This window comes from Tyto alba, unplaced genomic scaffold, assembly GCF_018691265.1.
Source record: "Tyto alba isolate M040663 unplaced genomic scaffold, T.alba_DEE_v4.0 Super-Scaffold_40, whole genome shotgun sequence".
NCBI classification, from domain to species: domain Eukaryota; kingdom Metazoa; phylum Chordata; class Aves; order Strigiformes; family Tytonidae; genus Tyto; species Tyto alba.
Genome location: NW_024881316.1, coordinates 10,378,362 through 10,398,688, shown reverse-complemented (window position 1 = coordinate 10,398,688; position 20,327 = coordinate 10,378,362). Strand labels below are relative to the sequence as shown.

At 45.4% G+C, this 20,327-nt stretch overlaps 1 protein-coding gene across 12 annotated transcripts in view; it reads left to right on the top strand.

Annotated features, from left to right (window-relative positions):
* The window catches only part of ANKRD6 (ankyrin repeat domain 6), a 111,401-nt gene that overhangs the window by 71,169 nt on the left and 19,905 nt on the right, over positions 1-20,327 (top strand). For all 12 annotated transcript variants that reach the window (XM_042803099.1, XM_042803097.1, XM_042803100.1 and 9 more), the window contains 2 exons: positions 4,626-4,882; positions 14,604-14,702. In XM_042803099.1, the coding sequence (XP_042659033.1) occupies positions 4,763-4,882; positions 14,604-14,702 (219 nt within the window). In that variant the 5' untranslated portion in view covers positions 4,626-4,762. The remainder of the gene's footprint in view (positions 1-4,625; positions 4,883-14,603; positions 14,703-20,327) is intronic.

The window sequence follows — 20,327 nt, the reverse complement described above, 5'->3', positions numbered from 1 at the left end:
GACCTGTGCTCTGGCGTTGCATCTTTTCCATTTAGTGCAGGAGACTATAAAGTTGATTAGCTCATAGTTCTTAAATCTTTCACAGTTTTCAGCTTTCTTCTCTTCCTTCAGAGAGGAAGCTGATTTTTTTAATCCTTTCTGTGAATTTAGGAGAGGCTATCGCCTAGCCTTACAGTATCTGTGATGTTTGATGTGTCCTGGACTTCCCTTGGGCTTTCAAAAATCATTCCTGTACTTTTTTGTTGCTGCCATGTAGGCGATACAGCTACTGAAACAGCCTGGCAGCAGGAGAGGGGGGAGCTGGGGAGACGGAAGGTATGTAGAGCGGTTTTTGCTCGGTCTGCCAGTTACATGGGATGCAGGCCAGAGCTGCAAGCTTTATGACCCTGCCACCAAGCAGCCGGCTGCCCACCCGTGCCGTGCTGTGCCATCCTGGCCAAACAGCTCCTAGAGCATCTGTGGGGCATCATGACAGGCATCATCCGTGGGGATGCAGCTGGTCCTCAGCTCCTGCGGATGGTGCCTCGCTGCTGCTGGTTGGGGCTACTAATTCACAGCCAACCTGTCCTTTTCCATGCTCCACCGATGGGGTGAGCAGGTTATCCTTGGAAGGGATTGCCCCGTGGTGGAGCAACTAAACCTGTGGGCATCACGCCTGACCAGCTTCCCTGGAAAGGCTTGGGAAGTAGGTATTGCTTTCCCAGCCTGCCCCAGGTAAGTAATCTTATTTTAAACAAAGAAGCACAGAGACGGCTGTTTCTTTTTTAAAAATATGTTAAAGCAAAATTTTTTTGTTGTTTTGAAGGCAAAAGATTGGAATATTCCTGTGCTCTGTGCTTCCCCCAAGCTCCTGGACTTGCGGAGTGATAATGAGGGATTTAATTCTGGGCAGCAGGTGCTGGCAGCAGGGACGCGATGCAGGGCTTGTAATCATGTTGTCGGGCTCATTTTGCACCATCTGGGTGTGAAAGGGGCAGTCAAGCTTTTAACTGTAGCCCCTGGGCATCTGGTACCTTAGTCCTCCTTCTGTGGGTGCAGGCGTGTTCAATGAGAGATGCTGTGTGTGCCTGAGGCGTGTAGAGAGTTAAAGCTGGCGGGGAGCGATGCCGCTGCGCGTGGGGAAGGGCCTGTCGAGAGGGGAGTGAGAAGGTTGTACCCCTCCCCGGCTCCCACTGGTCACCCATTGCCTTTTCCTACCAGCCTAGGAGAAAAGGAAAGTTGGTTTTTCAAGTTGTCTGGGCGTCCTATGCTAATCGGATGCACTTTTCTGAGTTGCAAATAATCCCAGCTGAGGAGATGTAAAGCAGCCGGCGTGGGGAATGTGACCTGTTGTGCGAGCGCCCGTCTGAAAAGCAGCCCGGAGCAGGAGCCAGGCTCGTGTCGTGACCAGCCTCCAGGAAAGGGGACAGACAACCACTGGAGACTTGGACAACACCAGAGACATTCATAACAGACCAACAGCTGAATCAACTCCTTGCTGTGCTTTTATACAAGATCCAAGTGGTGGGAGAGGCAAGAAGGCAAATTACGTGGTAACAGCGGTGCCATCGCAGCCCATCACTCCAGCGTGGCAGGGCATGGCAGGCTGAGGAGGCTCGTGATCTCCGAGGAGAATGTTGTGCAGTAATGGGAAGGCAGTGAGAGACAGGGAGAAAAATCGAAGTAGGGAGTACGATTTCCAACCTTTACCTTGCGTAGGTACATACCTGTTAACCAGACTTTTCCCTGGCAGCACTAAACTTTGCACTGTTGCAAGTGAGTTGAGGTATTAGTGGATGTCTCTGGTGGAGTGGCTAAAGTGTAATGGACGTTTACTGTTTCTGTGAAGCTTCTCAGAAATGTCATCCTGTCAGGAAGATGTTTCCATTGAAATTTTTGCAGTGAATATGGAAATCTCTCAATGGCAATGACATTACTGCTTTTTAAAAAAAAAAAAAAATTAAGGGGTAAGAAAACCACGCAGGGTTTGACCACACGTGTTTCAAGATGCACACAGTTGTCAGTGTATTGTGCAGGACTCCACCCAAAGCAGAGGCAGCCGGGTTAGGTGTAAGGATGGGGACAAACAAGTGAAGGTACAGTTCATCTGGAAACCGTCGCTGCACGGGCAAGGGCTGGCACAGAAACAAACCACCCCACTGCCTAAAAAGCTCCTGGAGAAAGATCCCTTTTGTAAGGCTTGCCTTGCACTGTGTGCAGGTCACACAGGGAAGCAGTGGGGAGCACTCCGGGGTTACAGAGGTGCTGCTTTGGGATGCGACGGGAGGCCCAGGGTGGCTGGGCTCAGGGGGTCCAGCTTGCTTCGGTAGCGTGTCACTGGAAAGCACATACTCGGGGAGGTGAGATGGAAACTTGGCTTGCTTTTCGCAGGTCAAATTATTAAGCGTAGGCCATCTGCATTTCTTGGCTTTTTTAATGCGGTTTGTACTATCCTGGGCACATCGCTGTGCAGGAGGTGCAGGGTACCGTATGTACAGTACTGGTGAAGGAAATGAGGGGAATTTTTCTTCTTACTTCCATCTTTGATGTGTTGCCAGGTTGTCCAAACTGTGTCTGTCACACTGAGAGTGTGGGTGAGACCGATCCAGCAGCACAGGGTGCAGCACCACTTCTCTGATCTCCATTCTTGTGCTGCTTTTGAGACCTAGAAAGTTTTTGTCTTGTTTCTCTGAATATACTACAAACATGTTCACACCTAGGAAGCAAGAGGATGGTAAAGAAAAGCTAACCTGAATCTTTTACCTGGAGATAGTATTGTCTAATGGGTATACTTAGAAATCAAAAGTCAATTATCTGGAGTTACTTCTTGGCTTTGACATAAGTAACATTTTCTATTAACCTTGGAGAAACCAGGGATTTTCCTGTGTTTTAAAGGGCCCTTTTCTTAAATGCGTGCAGTATTCTTGGGCATGATACTAACCTCAAAGGGTATTATAAGAATTAATCCTCATAAAGTGTTTTGGTTTATGTTTCATTAATATAAATTACCGTAGAAGTGCGAATTAAGTTCCGCAAGTATCTTCTACTACTGCAGATTAACCAGCGTGGTTTTAATATACATGACCTTATGATCAAAAATGTTTAGTATAAAACAGTGATCCTGCAGGGTTGAAGGACCTTAGATACCCCTTTGGTGACACAGAGGGTCACAATACCCTGTTAACCATTCAATTAGACAGGGCTACAGCACTTTTTTGATGCAGAGGTGTGCTGGTGGATATGATCTTATAGCACTGGAGTGATGTTCATTAAAAGGACTCACCCCCAGTATTTAGAAGACAGGGAATTCATGTGCCACAACCACCTCTGCATTTTCTCCTTGTGGCTGGGAGCGTCCTCCTGGTAAAGAGGATGGAAATGCAATCTTTCTGCTGTTCTGGTGACGGTCTCCCAGCTGAAGCTGTTAGCAAAAATGTCAGTGCTCTGAGTGGTGGTGGGATTATGATGGGGAGGGGTTTGTACTGTCAGCTAAACTGAGACAAACAAGTCAATTTAGGGGGGTAGCAAAGCCATTAAGCAGTAATAGCTTTTAGTTATTGCTGTTTTGAGATGGATTCAAAGGGATAACATAAGGGTGAAAGACATTGTATTCAACTATCAATATCCAGCATCATCTAGATCCTGTAGCAATTACCCTTAGACTCTGCAATGCCTGTAATACTGGTACCTGGAAAGGGGCAGTGCAGTGCTATTTCAAGAGAGAGAAAAAGAGAAATCATCTGTATACACACTGGCTGTCTTGAAGGTGTTTTTCCTGTACTGAAACAATTAAATACCAAAGTGTGAAAACCACAGGCGAAGCTGCGCTTCTCCCAAACTGGGCAGGTTCTGGATCCTGCAGCTCAAAGTGATCTGTGGATACGTTTTCTGGAATTATGTCAGAAATCTCTCTTGAGCTCCGATGGCTCGTTGGACGGATCAGTGGAGCCCAGGAAGAAGAACATGCTCACAAGTTTGCGTGACGCGTGCGAAATCGGAATTGTTTCTGGGGTCAGTGGGGCGTGATGTCGCACAGCACGGCGGGGGGGACGTCATTTCTCGCTGACAGCGAAGATGAGTGTTTCCCAGTTGCAAGCTGTGATCCCTCCCAAAGGTGTCCTTGGGATGGTTTGAGGGAGGCTGTGAGGCATTTTATAGTCGTGAGGGAACAGTCAGCTGTCTCTAATTGCTGACTGCACTCAGTCCTTCCAGGGCAGAGTTTTGTATATTTATATCAGCAGTCAGTAACTATAAACTATTCTTTTTCCTTTGGCTAACACAGGCTGAGCTACTGTTAGCAGTGGAGGTAGTTAACCTGTCCTTGGCTAATTAAAGTCTGGGAAACCTGTGGGGGAAGGAGAAAATGAAAGGGAGCCACACAAATACAGGTTAGACCAAAAGAGAGTTAAGCTCTCTGGAAGTTTAAGGATTCCTGTCCCAAACCAGGGGAATGAGGGCACATTGAAAGTGAGCTCCTGTCTACACCCCTCTGCACTGCAACAGAAAAGCAATGTCTTCAGGAGGCTCCGAGGGTTTTTTGTGACCCCCTCCCAAAGCGATGCGAAGACAAACACTCGGGGAGGAGCTGCTGCAGTGCTTCCGTCGCTGAAACCGTGCTGACGGCAGTGTTGTTTTCTGATCCACAGGTCCAGAGGATGGCATAGCAATAACGTCACCGTCCAGGGAGCTGGGGTCCTTCCTCGCCTGCCTGCATGCAGCTTGAACTGACCTCAAGCTTTTGTTTTTGGACTGAAAAAACCTGAAAACCTTTCCCTCCTAATTCATGAGCCAGCAGGATGTGGTCGCCGTGCTTTCAGAACGCCTGCTCGTAGCTGCCTACAAAGGCCAAGTGGAGAATGTGGTGCAGCTTATCAACAAGGGTGCCAAGGTAGCGGTTACCAAGGTAACAAGAGAAAAACGCTTTGCAAAATCCCTGGGAACTAACATAACTCCTAGACCATTGTCTGTGAAAATGCCCTCATAGCTTTACCATTCTGAATGTGACTGAGGTTAGTGTTTAGCTTTCCTTAAAGTTTATATTTAATAGCTTATGTGAATTGACAATATAGTGCATGTCTTGTGTTTCCACACTTCCCACTGGCCGCAGCTGTAGTGAACGCCGAGTCCTGCGAAATGCAGCGTGTCGGCAGAGGGGCAGTGACATTTTTCAAAGCGTGCGTTGACTTTTGAACACTGTGTGAACTGACGAATGGAGCGATTCATCCCTGTCGAGGGAAGGCGGTTCAGAGTGCCCGCCTTTCTGGGTGAGGGGATGGGGGACAGCCACCTGTTGCGGCAGGGCAAAGGTGCGCAGACAGCGTTCTTCTCGGTACAGCAGCCTCACCTGTGCCCGGCATCTTCACTGACTCGTGCTGTGTCGTCCCCAGTCAGTTCCAAACTTGGGGGCTGCAAACTGTTCCCCGTACCTTCGAGACGAGGTCAGCATCGAAGGATTTCTGCTTAGATATTAAGAGAGTTCAAACCGATATTCGCCTATTCCTAGCTCTCAACGTGTTATAAATAATACTAGCATATAAAAGATGAGATAGAATTGGCTGTTGCAGAGAAGGTTTGACCAGCAAAAACCCTTAAAAGGAATTAGGTAAATTAGATCTTTAGAGCTGTAGCATAAAATTTGGGACATCCTGTTTTGATGAACGATTGTTGTCCATTGTATCTGGTTTTATTTGTATTTCCGTGTTGGTTTTGAACATTATATATGTGTGGGAGCTAATATTTACAGATAGAAAGCAAATGTGAGTATATTTGATAAGTAATCTGCCCTTTCCTCTTTTTATCTGTCAGTGACAGTTGTTTTCAATACCTTTGCAGTGTTTGAGTTGTAGATAGTATTTATTTTGAAAGCTGGAGTGATCCAAGGACAACTGGTGTGTGTAAGTTTTGTTTGCCTAAATTAAGTGGCCTCATGTTGGTAGATACAAAGCACAGACGTGATAAACGTGAATGGTCCCATAAAGATGCCTGCTTGGCTCCGTAGCTGATGAACAGCTATTAAAGGTAGTCAGTAATAGATCAGGAAATACTGATTTACAGATGCCTGAATGTTAGTTTGGGGTTTGTGTTTGTTTTTTTTTTTTTTAAATCTTAAGCTTTGAGACTGCTGAGGGACCTGCCTGAAAATACACAATTGAAAAGATGCCATGCTTTGTATAAATCTGTGCATTAATGTAATTTCAAATCCCCCTTCCACACTGTTTGAACATAAAATGTGTGGTGCCCTTTGTAATGGTTGCCAGAATAATCATGCCACAGATTTAACTGTTTCATGGAATTAGTTGCCATACTCCACAATTCAAATGCCAAATTGACACTTTCTCATTGTTAAGGTTGCTTGTTACGCAATTATCAGTGCCTTCTGTTAATTACAGTTAGAAGCAAATTGTGTAGATCTGACTTTCAACCACAAAATCACGTTAATTTGATAAAATGCAGATTTGCTAGAGTTGACAAGTCTTTTTTGCCTAGGCGATACAGGTGGCTTCCTGCTTCTTGCTCTTGCTTTGTTGTTCGACCCTTGTGTGGAAAACCAAAGCAAAGCTCATTTGGCGGCAAAACTGCGCCCAGGTGCAGAGTGTTGGCGTTTCTTTCGGAAAGCTGTGCTCGCCCCTGAGCTGTGAGGCCAGCCCTGTAGCTGAGCTGGTACTACAGGGTTGTAGCTATTCTCTCCTGGAGCTTGTGGGTCATCCCCATGGAGCCTGGGGGGGGTGGTGGTGGTGACAAAAGCTGTCCCTCTTGTCATTCTGGAGGCATCCTGGCACATCAGCAGGCAGCACAGACGAGCGACCTGGGTAGCCCAGAGATGAGCCTGGCTCAGGGGAGGTGAAGTCAGATCAGCAAGACTGTGGAGGGGTGCACAGAGGAGTGGAGAGGCTCTCAGGTGAGCAGCAGAGGCTCAGTGCGTGGGGTATTTTGGAGGCACACGTGCACTTACTCCTCTTGTGCTGTGAGCCAGATAGAGGGGAGCTTAATGTGAAGGAAGGGGTGTGAGTCCAAGCTGCTGTCCGCATCAAAGCGCATCAGTTCGGGCTCGGTGATGTCCTGTCCAGGTGTATACAGCATCCAGTTTGCATCCAGCTCTCACCCAGGCAGCTAGCCGCATAGGGAGGGCATGTGCATATTTGCCTATGGAAGGCTGTATAAACATACCCTGGAAAAGCTTGGCTTGCTGATCTGGTGACACACAAAGGCTGGAAGGAAAAGAGCCGTTTAAAGTCAAGGACAAGGTTGTCACTAAAGCAAGCATGTATAAATTAGCCTGAAGTATATTTAAACTGGAAATATGAAGAGATTTTTTTTAGTCATCAGAGAGCCAGGTTCTTGCGCAATCTTTCAAGGAGCAGAACAGACAAAATAAGAACTGCTTTCAGGATAGGGGTTGTTAATTTTGGGGTGGAAATTAGACGGCATGCTTGTTGTAGGGGAGAACTATTGATAAAGCTTTCAGATAAATTGAAACCCAGAGTCCTCTCCCTTCCCCAAGGTAAAAGTAATTTCAAAATTAAGCATAAAAATAAATTTCTTCACCTGCATGCTTTAGTTCTCTTTTACCTATATGTCTTCTGCTTTTATTCATAGTTTTCAGTTTCTTCTGTCAATTTTAAATTCTACAGATTTGCTTCAAAAAAAAAAAAAAAAAAACCAAACCCAGAAATGGAGGGGGGTTGTTTTATACTTGTCAGCCAAAATTCCTGCTGAACTCTATCAGAGTTTTACTGGAAGAAGACATGCAGAGACAAAGCTCTTTGGAGGGAGAGAGAAAGTTCCCACATCACTTTAGGCTTCAAATGTATTTCTGATAGGGACCTGTAAGTGCAGACTGACTCTTGTGAAAAACACCATGCAGAGCCACAGCTTGAAGTGACAGGGATCTAGAGCTACATGCTAGAGAGTTCTTTATTCAAACAGGATTAATTGAGCAAAGCTTAAGAAAAATGAAGGATATTTTCTGGAACAAACCAAGTACTATTACGTGCTGGATAGCTGGCAAGCTCAACCAGTTCTATTTTTATCGTATATATGAAAGGTCATGTGATGATGTGGTTAATTGATGCATCAGTAAACAACAATTCAGCTGCAAACTAGTGTTTAATTTTTGTAACCTCTAAGTAGATGATTTCAGAAGAAGCGTGTGAGAGGAACAAGATTCAAGGGAGAATCCATGTATCCAGGTGCTCACTTCGACGTTTCCCCGGGGATGCACTTGTTTCATTTTGACAGCATCAGCTAGGGAGGCACCTGTGCAGGTGAAGTCCGTACGGAGGTGTGCACCTCCCCTGACTCCAGCGAGGGACGCTGGGGCTCATTCCAGATTTGGGGCCTTTTAAAATATGTAAAGAAGACCCGAAGGCCGCCAGGCCACGCCGCTGTCGACGATCTGACGCGCGGGAGCCCAGGGTGGGAGAGGGCTGGTGGCTCGTCCTGGTGCTGGCCTCTCTGCCGCCGAGACGTGGCCTGGCACTCAGCAGAGGCTTCACGGCTCTGCCCTTCTCGAAGGGCACCTCCTCAACCAGGATGCTCTGTTGCTGCTCTGCCTGGTAGGACAAAGTTAATTTCCATTTTTATGCCTCTTTGTCTGATGTTCTTCACAGGCCTGAAATGTATAGCTTTTTTCTTTAGGAAAAGGGCAAAAACCACCCCGAACAACTGATCGTACAAATTGGCTGATCCAACAAGCAGGTGCCTTTATAAACTATTTTGGTGAATAGGCTGCAAAAGCTGGAAGATTGAGAACTGAGCCCGATATAATTAAGTCTTTTCTTCCAAGCAAGAAAGCTGGTCCCTTCTTTCAGTCCTTTTGTCGTAGAGCTTTCTTTCAGTAAAGTTACTGATAGCTGCATCTTCGACTTGGAAGTGCTGGGACTTTTGCTGAGCTGCTCTGCCTTGCTGTCCTCCCGGGATGTTGTCTGTCATTTCCTGGGTTATTCTTCTTTTTGTTTTGTGAGTTGAGATAGGTTGGAGAGAGGGCTGTGGACCGCTAGAAGTGGCCCAGGAGAGTGGTGGTAGTGACATCTCAAATCAGGTTGGCTCTTCTTTCATCTTGTCTCCAGAACAGTGCCTGGAGGACGGAGAGAAGTGGGATTTCACCTCCCAGGCATCGACTTCTGCTGTATCTCAAGGATGCCTGGATGAAACAAGGCACTTCTGGGGGAACAGCAGCCCTTAATGTGGGCTTGTGTCATGCCCGGAGATGAAATTTCCAGGTCTGAACCTCTGCACTACAGTTCACCAAAACAGAGTGTCAGTGGGTGTTGGGTTTCGCTGGTGTGTGGCAGCACGGGATGTAGCAATCAATAGCGAGAATTAATAGGGCTGGAAAAAGCAAACACACAGAGGGGTATGCTGCCTCTCTGTTAAACAGGCAGTTTTAATGTAATTTGTGCAGTGCCATTGGGTTTATAGATATTTTTTCAAAGGGAAGCAAAATACAGCTTTTCTGCAGAGCGTAGCATTAAGATCATAACTATAAAATTGAATTCAGCAGAGAAGGAATGATTATTTGGAAAAAAAAATAGAAATGCAAAAGATAGTGCTTCTGTTTTGATTCAGTAATTCTGTTTGTTTGGTTTAAATTTTGAACTAGTCATTTTACAGATCTGTCATATGGAAACAGTTTTGTAATGCTGGGGTGCTTATAGTCTTGTCATCAAGATTTCAACTCAAGAGGATGTTGAGTTCTTTGAAACAGTATCTTTTTTTCCTCATTTTTAAGTTAAGACAAACAAAACCAGAAATACATTTTTGTTTTTTCATGTTTTTGTGCTCCTTTGGTGTGAAAAACTACTTGTGTCTGTTTTAAACAATAAAAAAATGTAAATGAAGGAGACTAGCAAACATTTAGGGACTTGCTGAATGCCTGTCGAGGTCAAGGAGAAGCTTTCTGCTGACTTGAGTGAGCAGGTTATTCATGGAGAACTGTCTAACAGATCATCAGGGTGAACAATGTGACAAGACTTGGGTTTTGTTTTCGCGCTTTCTAATACAATGTGGATCGGGATGTTTTTGTGTAAGTGCAGAATGAATGAATACATAACAGTCCTTGTGTAGCACAAGATCAGGGTGAGATGGATAGCTGAATGTACTTGCATAAAACTATCTGCTAATAAACAAACCCAAGGAACGATTACGCAGCTCATGGTGCTAAGGCCCCCCTGTATGGATTTGGTTGCAGAGTGCATACATCAGCAGCTGCTCTAAGAAAATTCTGCTTTTAAACAGTGTGTATCGACAGCTGCCCGTCGATGTCTGGAAGTTTAAATACAGATTAAATACAAACAAAAACCCTACCCTTGCCATTTACTGCTGAAATTCATGTGGCTGTTTACTGTGCTTGGCTGCAACCTGGTACACCCCATAGCTATAGCAGCATGTCATGGTTTTTGGAAGTTGCAGCCTTAGTGCATAGGTCCCATTTATTTTGTCATTGAGCACGTGACACAGGAGGATTTGTATGATTTGTTGCCTGTCAAAGCAATTATTTGCATTTGAATAGAAGTCAAAACTGCATAGTTTTTTTAATATGAATGACTTCATTAATCCCACACTGTAGCAATGTCTTATTTGTATTTCAGTAATAACCCCCAAACCTTTACAGTTGATATTTGGAAATGCTCACAAGCTTTTAGGTCGGTAACCTGCCTGTTAAACAGTCCCTGGGTTTAGTGTTGTCTCCTTGCGATGAGCATCTTGGAGCCGCTCTTGTTCATTTATATTTCCTTTCCTACTAGGACCCATGTGTGTATTCAGAGAAGCCCTCTTTTTGGTGCTGCAGTGGTGAATGAGAAATGTCTTTATGGAGGAGACGTGCAGAGGGCAATTTGTCTGTCTGCCTTCATCTCTCTTCCCCGTAGATATTTTGGGTAGGATGCATTGCTGCGAGAGAAGAGCTTTGTGGGCTCTTGGTTTGACTGGCAGACACGAGGGCAAGAGCAGCTCTGACTGTTGCTGCTGGGGCTTCCCGCTGTGGCACGGATCCACCGAGCGTTTCTCTGCAAAGCTTGCTGTGCTCCAACTGTGTCACCACAGCATGGGGGGCACCCAAAGCACCTTGTCTCTCCCTCCCAGCTTGCTCCGGATTGGTGTGTGCATGCAGATGTACATGCATACCTGTGTGCATATGTGTGTGTTGGGGAGGTGGGTGGAAGTGTTCTTCTGGTGTATGTGTTTCCCGCCCTGCAACACTGTCCAGCTGCACCACCCATCTCTGCTCTTTTTTTGATGTTTCTGGGAAGAAAAAGAAAATCTGGCATTGCCAGTTCTTGCACGTATATGATTAATCATGAGATGATCAGTGCTCTTCCAAAAGCCTGATCCTCCAATCAGTGTAATGTGCTGGAACTGATCCTTCTTCCCACTCTCCCATCCTAGGTGGGGTCATAGTTTTCATTTATAGCGTCCCTTTATAGCGGGGAGAGCTCAAGGACTGCAGGTATGCAGCAGCTCTGATCTCTGAACGTCTCTCTCTAGGGGTCTCCAGTAGGTAGGGTGCCTCTGAACCTGTATTTTTGGATAGAGAATCTCAAAACACACAGACCCTCTGGAATAAAGATAATCCTCTAGTCTTCTGTTTCAGTATCACGATATTTAAAACCAAAACAAAACAAAAAACCAGAGTTGTGGGGACCTGGCTGAAGTTTTTGAATGCTTGGGGATGACAGTAGGGGAGATGCACAGTTAAACGTGAACCTCTGTTTGCTGAGTGACAGGACCAGCCAGGCAACCCTCGTTGGCAGCTGCCCCCGGCCCCACAGTGGCCTCTGCCAGCGGGGGCCCTCTCCCCCCCCGCACCCATCCCCGGCGGCTGGCCACCAGCACAGGGAGCCTGCCCAGCCCCAGCTGCAGAAAACGGGAGACAGGTTGGTCCCAGTGAGAGGAGAACTTGGTGCTCCCTGGGGCGAGGGCAGCCGCCTCTGGGGTGACTTTATTTTAGTGTGCCTTAAGGCACTGAATGGGCAGGTGAAGGTCGTGTGAGCTGGGTGTTCTGTGGTTTTGCAACCTTTTCTTGGGCTTGTGCCCTGCCACCAGGCACGCTTTGTGTGGCCATTGCCTAGGAGGGTGTGTTGGGTGAGGAAAACATGTCCCTTGTATTGAAACAAACTTATGCTCTGCTTTCGTGGTTCACTTTTAACACAGTACCTTTGGCTGCACCTCGGCATTTTTTCAGTGCTTAGAGATGGTTATCTTATCAGAAAGTTTCCCTGCTGGGATATACTCACGTAGATGCTGTTTTCCTTTTAGACCGTATGAGCTGGCTTCAAGTTGGGTTTGTTTGGGATGTTTTTTGCTCCGTGCACAGATTGCAATAAATTGTTTTCATGATATATTAGCAACCTGCCGGGAAGTGAGAAGCCCGGATTAGGTGATGTGCTTACTGCCATTAAGTAATATCGAAAGTCAAACCCCATAAACCTGAACGTGCTGGAGCACATATTCATAATCCAAACATACTGTTCATAGCCGGGAATGATTTGTCAATCTAGCTTATTTTTTTATTATTTTTTCCCTTTTTTTTTTTTTTTTTCTTTCTTTTCTTTTCTTTGTTTTTTACCGCCCCCGTGTTGCCTGGAGACTTTTATGCCTCCTGCTATTGGGTTACCTGCAAAGACAACACAGCCCTGGCTCTCCTCCAGGCCGATGGAGAAGGAAGCGTGCTCGGTGCCCTTCGCCGCAGGGACAGGCATCTGGGGACCTGCGGCCAGGGCAAGCAAGAAGCTCCCAGGCAGCAGGCTGGATGATCCCCAGGGGCAGTGGTGACAGCCGAAAGCGAGCCCTTCCCACGCCGTCGGTGGGGCAGGAGTGGGAGGTTTCCCACCTGGGAAGGCGCTGCGGGCACTGGCGGGAGACAGCATTTGGCTTTTGAGAGACCTGTGTGTCAGAGTACGTGAGGATTTTTCCCTCAGGTCTGGACCTTCAGATAGATAATGCAGGACAATTAATCGATGTTTAGTGTTTTTGAAGCACAGCCCAACTAGTCAGTAATGACATGGATGTTTTTTCCGCAGCCGTTCTATGAACGTCAGCACTGTTTTTCCTTTTTACTCTGAAAAATCTGAATTTCCAAGGCTTCACAAGCTATGTAGAAATGGGATTTGCTGTGCAAAAGCAGTCCTGTCTGGAGCTTGGTTTTTTATTTACTTGAAGTAGCTTTCCCACTAGAGAAGTTGCTTAAAACCTCAGAGAGCTGATGGTTGCTTTCTGCTTACTTCAGGCCACTACTAGTCAGACAGCTCTTGAGATGTTTGCTCCTTCTGTAGGTGCTACATAGGGCTGTTTATCTTCCTTTGCAGGCTAGCTCATCGGGTAGAAAAACAGACAATAGCAGAGGTAATGAAGAAATATATATTTAATAGGTATAGGTGAAGAGTAATGTAACTTCTTTATCTCATAAAATGCCTGGTGGAGAAAATGGGATTCTTTGTGAAGATACTCTGTGATTTTAGCAATGTCTGGAATCCTGTGTTCTTAATTGCAATGAAATAAAATTTTCAATGAACAATTTTAGAGTGTTGCTGCTTAACAGTTCTTAAGGTCACTTGTCATATTGATACTTTGAGATTTTATACACACACGCACACACTTCCTAGAGCAAGAGTTAATTCTTGATTCTCCCTTATGAGTTTTCAGGTTGTAGGGGTTAAATGTTTAGGCGATCACTTGTTGTAGCTCTCCTCCATTGTCTAGACTGCCTCTTACTATCTCCTCCCTCTTTAAGCCTCTTTCACAATAATTCTTAAGCCTCTTTTGGGAGAAGCAGCCTATTCCCCGTTTCCTGAAATGTTTCATTTTAAATTCTTTCAAAGGATGATGAAGTGGGGCTCAGTTGCAAGTAACTATTGTTTTCCTCTTGTCATTTCACTTAGATTTTTGGAACCTATTTGTTGGGGAGATGCTTCTTTTTTTAAAAAAAAAATTAATTCTACCGTAAAATTTAAATATTTGGGGGTTTCTTTCCTAAAAACATACATCATGTATCCATCTCACCAATTAAAGCTTTTCTGTCTTCCTGTTTATTAGGGAACCATCCTTTCTTACACTATAGATTGAATTTCTCATGACTATTTTATACCCTTACTTTCATGTAAATTAGAGCTTCATAATGTTTAAAAATAAGTATTGTCTAAAAAAACCTGATAGATCTTTGGCAATATGACATTGGTTGTCATACGGAGTGACCACAAGTCTTCCATTCCTTTTAAGGACCCATTACAATATCTGAATTAGCCCACTATTGCAACTTTTTTGTACAGAGTGAAGTTGGAAGTGGTTGACAATTCTGCTCTCTGGAGGGACAGAAACCAAAGGGTCATGATTTCCCTTTAGGCACGAACGCAAAGCCCAATCTTAATTTGGAAGGAAGTATCCTTACGTGAATACAATATCCCTTTTGTAGAGTATCTTTGGGATAAACTGAAGCATTGCAGAAGGGGGAGGAGTAGTTTCCAGCATACACAAAACTAAGGTAGAACTTTTGGTACTGTAATATATGTCAGTTGCTGCTGTCGCGGGTTTCAGAGAGTGAGGTATGAACAGAAGAACGAGGAAAAGCAGATAAAAGTCTGGTCAACTACCATGCATAAAAATTCATCTTATTTTCTTCTCATTCATAGCATGGCCGGACCCCCCTGCATCTTGCTGCCCACAAGGGTCATCTCCACGTTGTCCAGATTTTGTTGAAGGCAGGTTGTGACCTGGATATTCAGGATGATGTAAGTAGATACAACTTTTTTTCTTGGGGTGGAGGGGAAAAGGTAGTTTGCAAATAACAGTAGACATTCACTTCTTTGAAGTAGGATTAAATGAAAACAAAATCTGTCTCTCTCTTTTCTAATTTGGAGATATAATCTCTGATTTGGAGATACAAAACTGCATGGGAGACAATGTGAAATGTGGTGGTTTTCAACAAATAGCTTGGTACCCTTGCTCGAGCTGCAGATCTTTGTAAGAGCTCTGGTTGCGCCAGGCAGGTGTGAGCAGCAGTGAGACTTGTTGTCTGCCACTTGGTGTAGAAATTAAATAAGAGTTCATTGCACTCTGTGGGAACCCACTGGAGGATGTCAGGTAGGGGACACAATTTGTTGTGACGTTTGCCTAAAGTGGGAGATGCTTTTTGTGTAGGCCCATGCTGCAGTCGCAGGGGTGGTCGTATCTGTGAGGTTGTTGTGTGGTGAAGCATCAGCACAAAGCAAGCAGCTTTGCATTTAACAAATGGTAGCTTGTTTTCATTCAGTAAAATATGTAAGCTATTGGAATTTCTTGGTTTTCCATAAGAATAGTTCTTCTAATCTTGGACTGGGCTTTAAGGCACGTTGGAGTGACTGGTAGCAGGGTTTTAGTTACCTTGCTCTGGCGAACAAAAGTGTAGGCTGAAATGGGCAACAGCAGTTGAATAACCACGACTTCTTCAGATTTGTTGCTAACTTCAGATAGCATGCTGGAACAAGTTTGAGGAAGGGTTGCTTTTGTTCCCCCTGTAATAATAAAGTGAAGATTCTTCAAAGGACCTAGAGGGCCAAAGGTGGTTAGTAGAGGCACCTGTATGACTATTAAAAGGACGTTGGAAATGTCTAGGTGCCTTTTGAAATGCCCTTAGGCATATGTTTGCATCTAGAGAATCTTAAATATCTATAGAAACTGGAAAACTGGTTTCCTTTTCTGCATGAGTAGCTGCTTTCCTGTGAGACGTGAGCTGTCTGTCTGACAAGCTTAGAACTAGGGTACTGGTGCAGCCAGCTTTCTACTGGGAAACTTGTTTTTCTAGGGAGAAACTTTGCTTCCTGTGCTCTTTATTCTTTCCCTATGCCCGTCTGTGAAATGGAACAGATCTGCAAGGGTAATGGGAGTATCAGTTTATTCAGATGTGTCCCGCGTGTGTTTTTTGACTTCTCCCAGCAAAAATGATTCATCAGGTATTTAAGACAAAATTGCAGGTACTTTACAAGTACAGTCAGTTTTCCTGAGAAAAGCAAGTTGCTTCTCTAAGAATGCAAGAGCTTCCATTGATTTGGTCAAATTTAGTTTCTGTAAAAACTGGTTTTTGAGTAGGTCTAGGGTTTTCTTAATCCTCTAGGAAAAAAAAAATATAGGCTGTTTATATGTAAATGTGATAGCCGTAATGGAAAAAGAGTAAATCAGTGCTTAGCACCATTTCAGTTTAGTGAAGAGTCTTGCACTGTAGAAGTATTCAGCTTATAGAAGTCCTATTTCACTTGCCTTGCAAGCTTCTCCGGAGCCTCCACTCACAACAACTGGATTCTGCTTCTAGATGTGGTGACTAAGGTGAACAGAATAGATACATGCTTGATTCACAGATACTATTGCTTTAAAATGCATTTTGGTTTTAGCTCTGTGTTTAGTACTAGTAATTTGGTTGGGGTTGGGGAGAGCCTCGGGAGTCGCTGAGTCTCAGAGGGTGTGTCTGGATTTATCTCAGAGGAGGAGGAAGGCTAAAACTCCAAGTGAAGATTTTTGTTTGTGAAAGGTGTTAACTAAAATATTTCTGCTTTCCTTTTACATAGGTCTTCAAAGAAGGTTCTCTTTTGGTTTCTCCTTGTAAAATTCAATTTTACATTTTATTTATTCATCACAGAACATGTTCATGTTCTCTTTTATTTTCAAGCTATTGATTATGCCTTTGGTCACTTTTACTGTGTGCTTATTTGGCAGTGAAGGCATCTTAGTTTCAAGTGCTGATTAACATCTGTATGTTTCATTGCTGTTTTTCAGGAATACAGATTTAGGTTCAGAGATGAAATCGCTCGTGAGAGAGGGGAGTATTATATTTAATTGAAAAGTAAATTACTTAGTTGATTTCTGTCTGTGGCATTGTTGTGATACCACAAAAAGATCTCCAGGTTCTAAAAAGATGACCTATATTTTATTTTTTCTAAATAACAAGAAAAACCTAAACACATTTTATTTTGGAGTTGACTCTCTATGAATGCAAGACTAAACTTTTCATCCGCCACGTGATAAGCAGAAACATAAAAGTTGCTAAATGTTGTGGAGAGATTAAAACACTCACTTCGTGTTCTGCAGATACATTTAAAACACAGTAAGAGCCGTGTGAATTAGTTGAAGAATGACCTCCAGTGGCCTGGAGTGGGATTATTACGAATTTCAACCGGTGGAGTCCAGCTCTGTAGAGTACGCCACCCCGGGAGCTAACTCTTTCCTTCTCCCTGCCAATACTGAAAACTCTTACTGGGATCCCAGTGCCATCTCTGAATGGTCAATGAGTATCCATACAGCCCACACCTCAGAAATAGTCAAGGAGAAGGCTGTCCCGGTGAAGGAAATCAAGGATGAAAAAGATAAGAGAAACCAGAAGAGAAAGGCTAGGAAGGAACCTAGAAGATCAGAGGGAGAGAAGGAGGTTAGAAATCTTGTGCCTCGACCCCGCCTTGAGCTTGACATCTCCCACGGCTGCATGCTGCGAAACCCCGGCCTGGCGCTCTGGCTCGGCCGAGCGGCTGCGCGGTGCATGGCGGCGGGGCGGGCTGTGCGCTGGGTGCTCTGCCTGCGACTCCTGCCCTCTGTGCGCTCTCTGGGAATCTAACTGGGAAAACAAGGTGATTTAAAACACAGGCCCGAGGCCCCGGACCTTCCCCTCTGGAAGCTCCAGTCTAAGAAGCAGAAAATTAATTTCAAATGGAACGGTAACCCAGGGTTCATAATCATTCCTAGCCGAATGCAGATATGCAAAGTGGCTTATTCCTGTACTCCCTTTTCAGTCTCATTCAAGCTGTAATTTGTTTCATTGATGATTGATTATTATTTTCATGCCTTGATCACTTCTGCTGGCCACGCATCATCACGTAGCATTCAGAGTGGAGTTATTCTTACTGTGTATCACGATGGAGGAGAGCAGCACGGTGACACAGGGAAACACTAGGGCACATTCATTTGCCTTTGTGTACAGCTGCTTCAGGATATCCACATACGCTTGGGTGCTCCTGCAAGTATTTAACACTTGCTCATATTTTAACTTCAAAATATGTTGAACTTTCTGCTGTGAACTTAGTGGTTTGATTTCGTAGTATAAGACTTTGCAGGTGCCATCCCGCGCTTTGTATCAGGGATTGGAGGCATGAGTTTTTGCTGGTTATTTTGGTGCAATTCTCCCGTAGCAAGACCGTTTGTTTGGTGATTTCTGCCAATATGGAAAGACAGTGATGAGGCGCAGTGTGACACTGGAGAGGGGCTTTAAAGGAGATTGTACAACTGATGGACACTCTGGAGAACATAAGTGTGCAGGAAAACAAAATATGGTGGTTATAGTATTTTTTTAAATCAGAGAAAGGAAAAAGTAGCAGGTATTAAAAACTAGTATAAAGCAAATCTTGTTAAATTTGGGCAGTAGAGTCTATAATAGAGACTCCAGTAATCTAGAAGAGCTGGCAGAAGTACTAATATCTTCCTGAAACCCTTTTGTAAGTTGGTTGTGTTGTTTTTTTTTCCACTGAGGTGAATTTCAGATGTAGAATAGATGCCTATCCAGTTCCTAGCTGCCTGGTCCCGGTGGTTGCATCCACTGCTTTAAGTTAGTCAGCAAATGAGGAAACTCGAGGAGGTATTTGCAAACACCAGGACACTGAGCAAGTACCACCAGCCCAGCCAACACAGAAGTGCTAAAGGAAAGGGTAATGCCAAAATCCATGGAGAAGGTTGACGTTTAGGTGTCTGCCTTTCTTCAGGACTCCCAGCGTGTAACCCTCTCCTGAAAGCAAGTGGTGAAGCAATCTGTAAAGGGAAATGCACCTGCTGGTGCTGGGCCTTGCTGTGCAATAGCCCCACTGCCGGTAGAGCTCTTGTGGTGTGCAGTTCTACATCCTCTGCACTGCAGGATGCAGGTCTTCCAGCGTCTCCCTCTCCTCTTGCCCAGTGAATAATACTGAGATTTTTCTTGATAGCAGAGCACTTCCAACCCAGCAGTGCTGTCACGGCAAGACCAGCTGGGCGCGTACCATAACCTCTGGGCTGCTGCAGAAGAGCCAGCAGCCACCCTCTTCGCTGGGCTCGTTTCAGAGGGCGGAGGGCCTACCTACAATTTGGGGGTGTGTGTGTGTGTGTGTTTCTTCCAGCAAGCATGCTCACAGGGCGAGAGAGAGGAGGGGAGACGGCTGCGTTAGGGGCTGGGCTACGTGACAACCTCCTCAGTGCCACCACGACCGCGGTGCCCTGTGGCAGCGTGCGAGCCGAGATGTCCGGGCCCTTGGAGTGGAAATGCCTGAGTTTGAGTGGCTTTCAGAGCTAGGCAGCAGCTGAGGAAGAGGAATTAAGATGCACAGGCGTAGACTTAAGTGTCTTACTTCTACCAAGCCTCACTTAAGCACCTAAGTGTCTTTTTGGCTTCGGGCCCACACCTGCATTTAGGCAGACTCCGTTGTTTCTGTCAAGGTCACATTTGCGTGACACAGCACTGGAGTTATCTCTCTTCATTGCTACTGATCTGCAGGCTGTTCCTAAGGCATAAATTACTTACAAATAGGATCATAAATTGTGCCCAACATAATAGTCTGGACAGTTAATACACATTTACTGGTGTAATTGCTCTCCGAGCCTCTGGAACGGCCCCCCTAATGCCTTGCTAAAGGCAGAACTCTGGTGAGTGCTTTCAGAGACAGTTATTTTAGCAATTAATAAAAAGATACAGGAGTCAGTGATTACACAGTCTGAAAATTCACACTGTGAAAAAAGTATAACTCATCTGTTTTCTCTGACTCCGTAAGAGGCAAGATAGGGGTTTGTTCCTCTGCTGATGGGGAGGCCAGACGGGTTAGAAACGCAGCGGTGCGGGCAGTGTTATTTATAGGTGGGCTACCCCGTCTGTGGCTGAGTCGTTCAGTGGCTCACATGCCGAGGCCGTTGCAATCTGGTGGTTCAGCTTCTACAGCACCTTAAGCAGTGTAAGGCTCATGTGTGTGCTGAGGTCCGAGGGAACGGTCGAGCGGGTCCTGCCCCGCTGGCTGGAGGGGCCTGGGGGTGGTAGAGACCTTCACCAGGACCTTGATACCTGCCTTCTCTTCCCTGGGAGGTACCTGAGTCCAGCTGAGGCAGGGCTTGAAACACCCTGTGACACTCCCAGTTACATGGATGGGGTGTCCATTTACCTGGTCAGAGTGCTGGTTGGACCTTACTCTTAGATGCTTGGCTCTCCCCATGCTTGTGTAGGGAAGATATCGGCACCAAAACCCACACCTTGAGCAGGAGACACCTGAGCCTGCCATCTGCGGGACTTGTGTCACTTCACCTACCTGGGATTCCATTCTGGGGACCAGGGTATAGTATGGGAGAAAGCCTGGGCACGGCTGAAGCTGTCCCAGTGCTGCTCT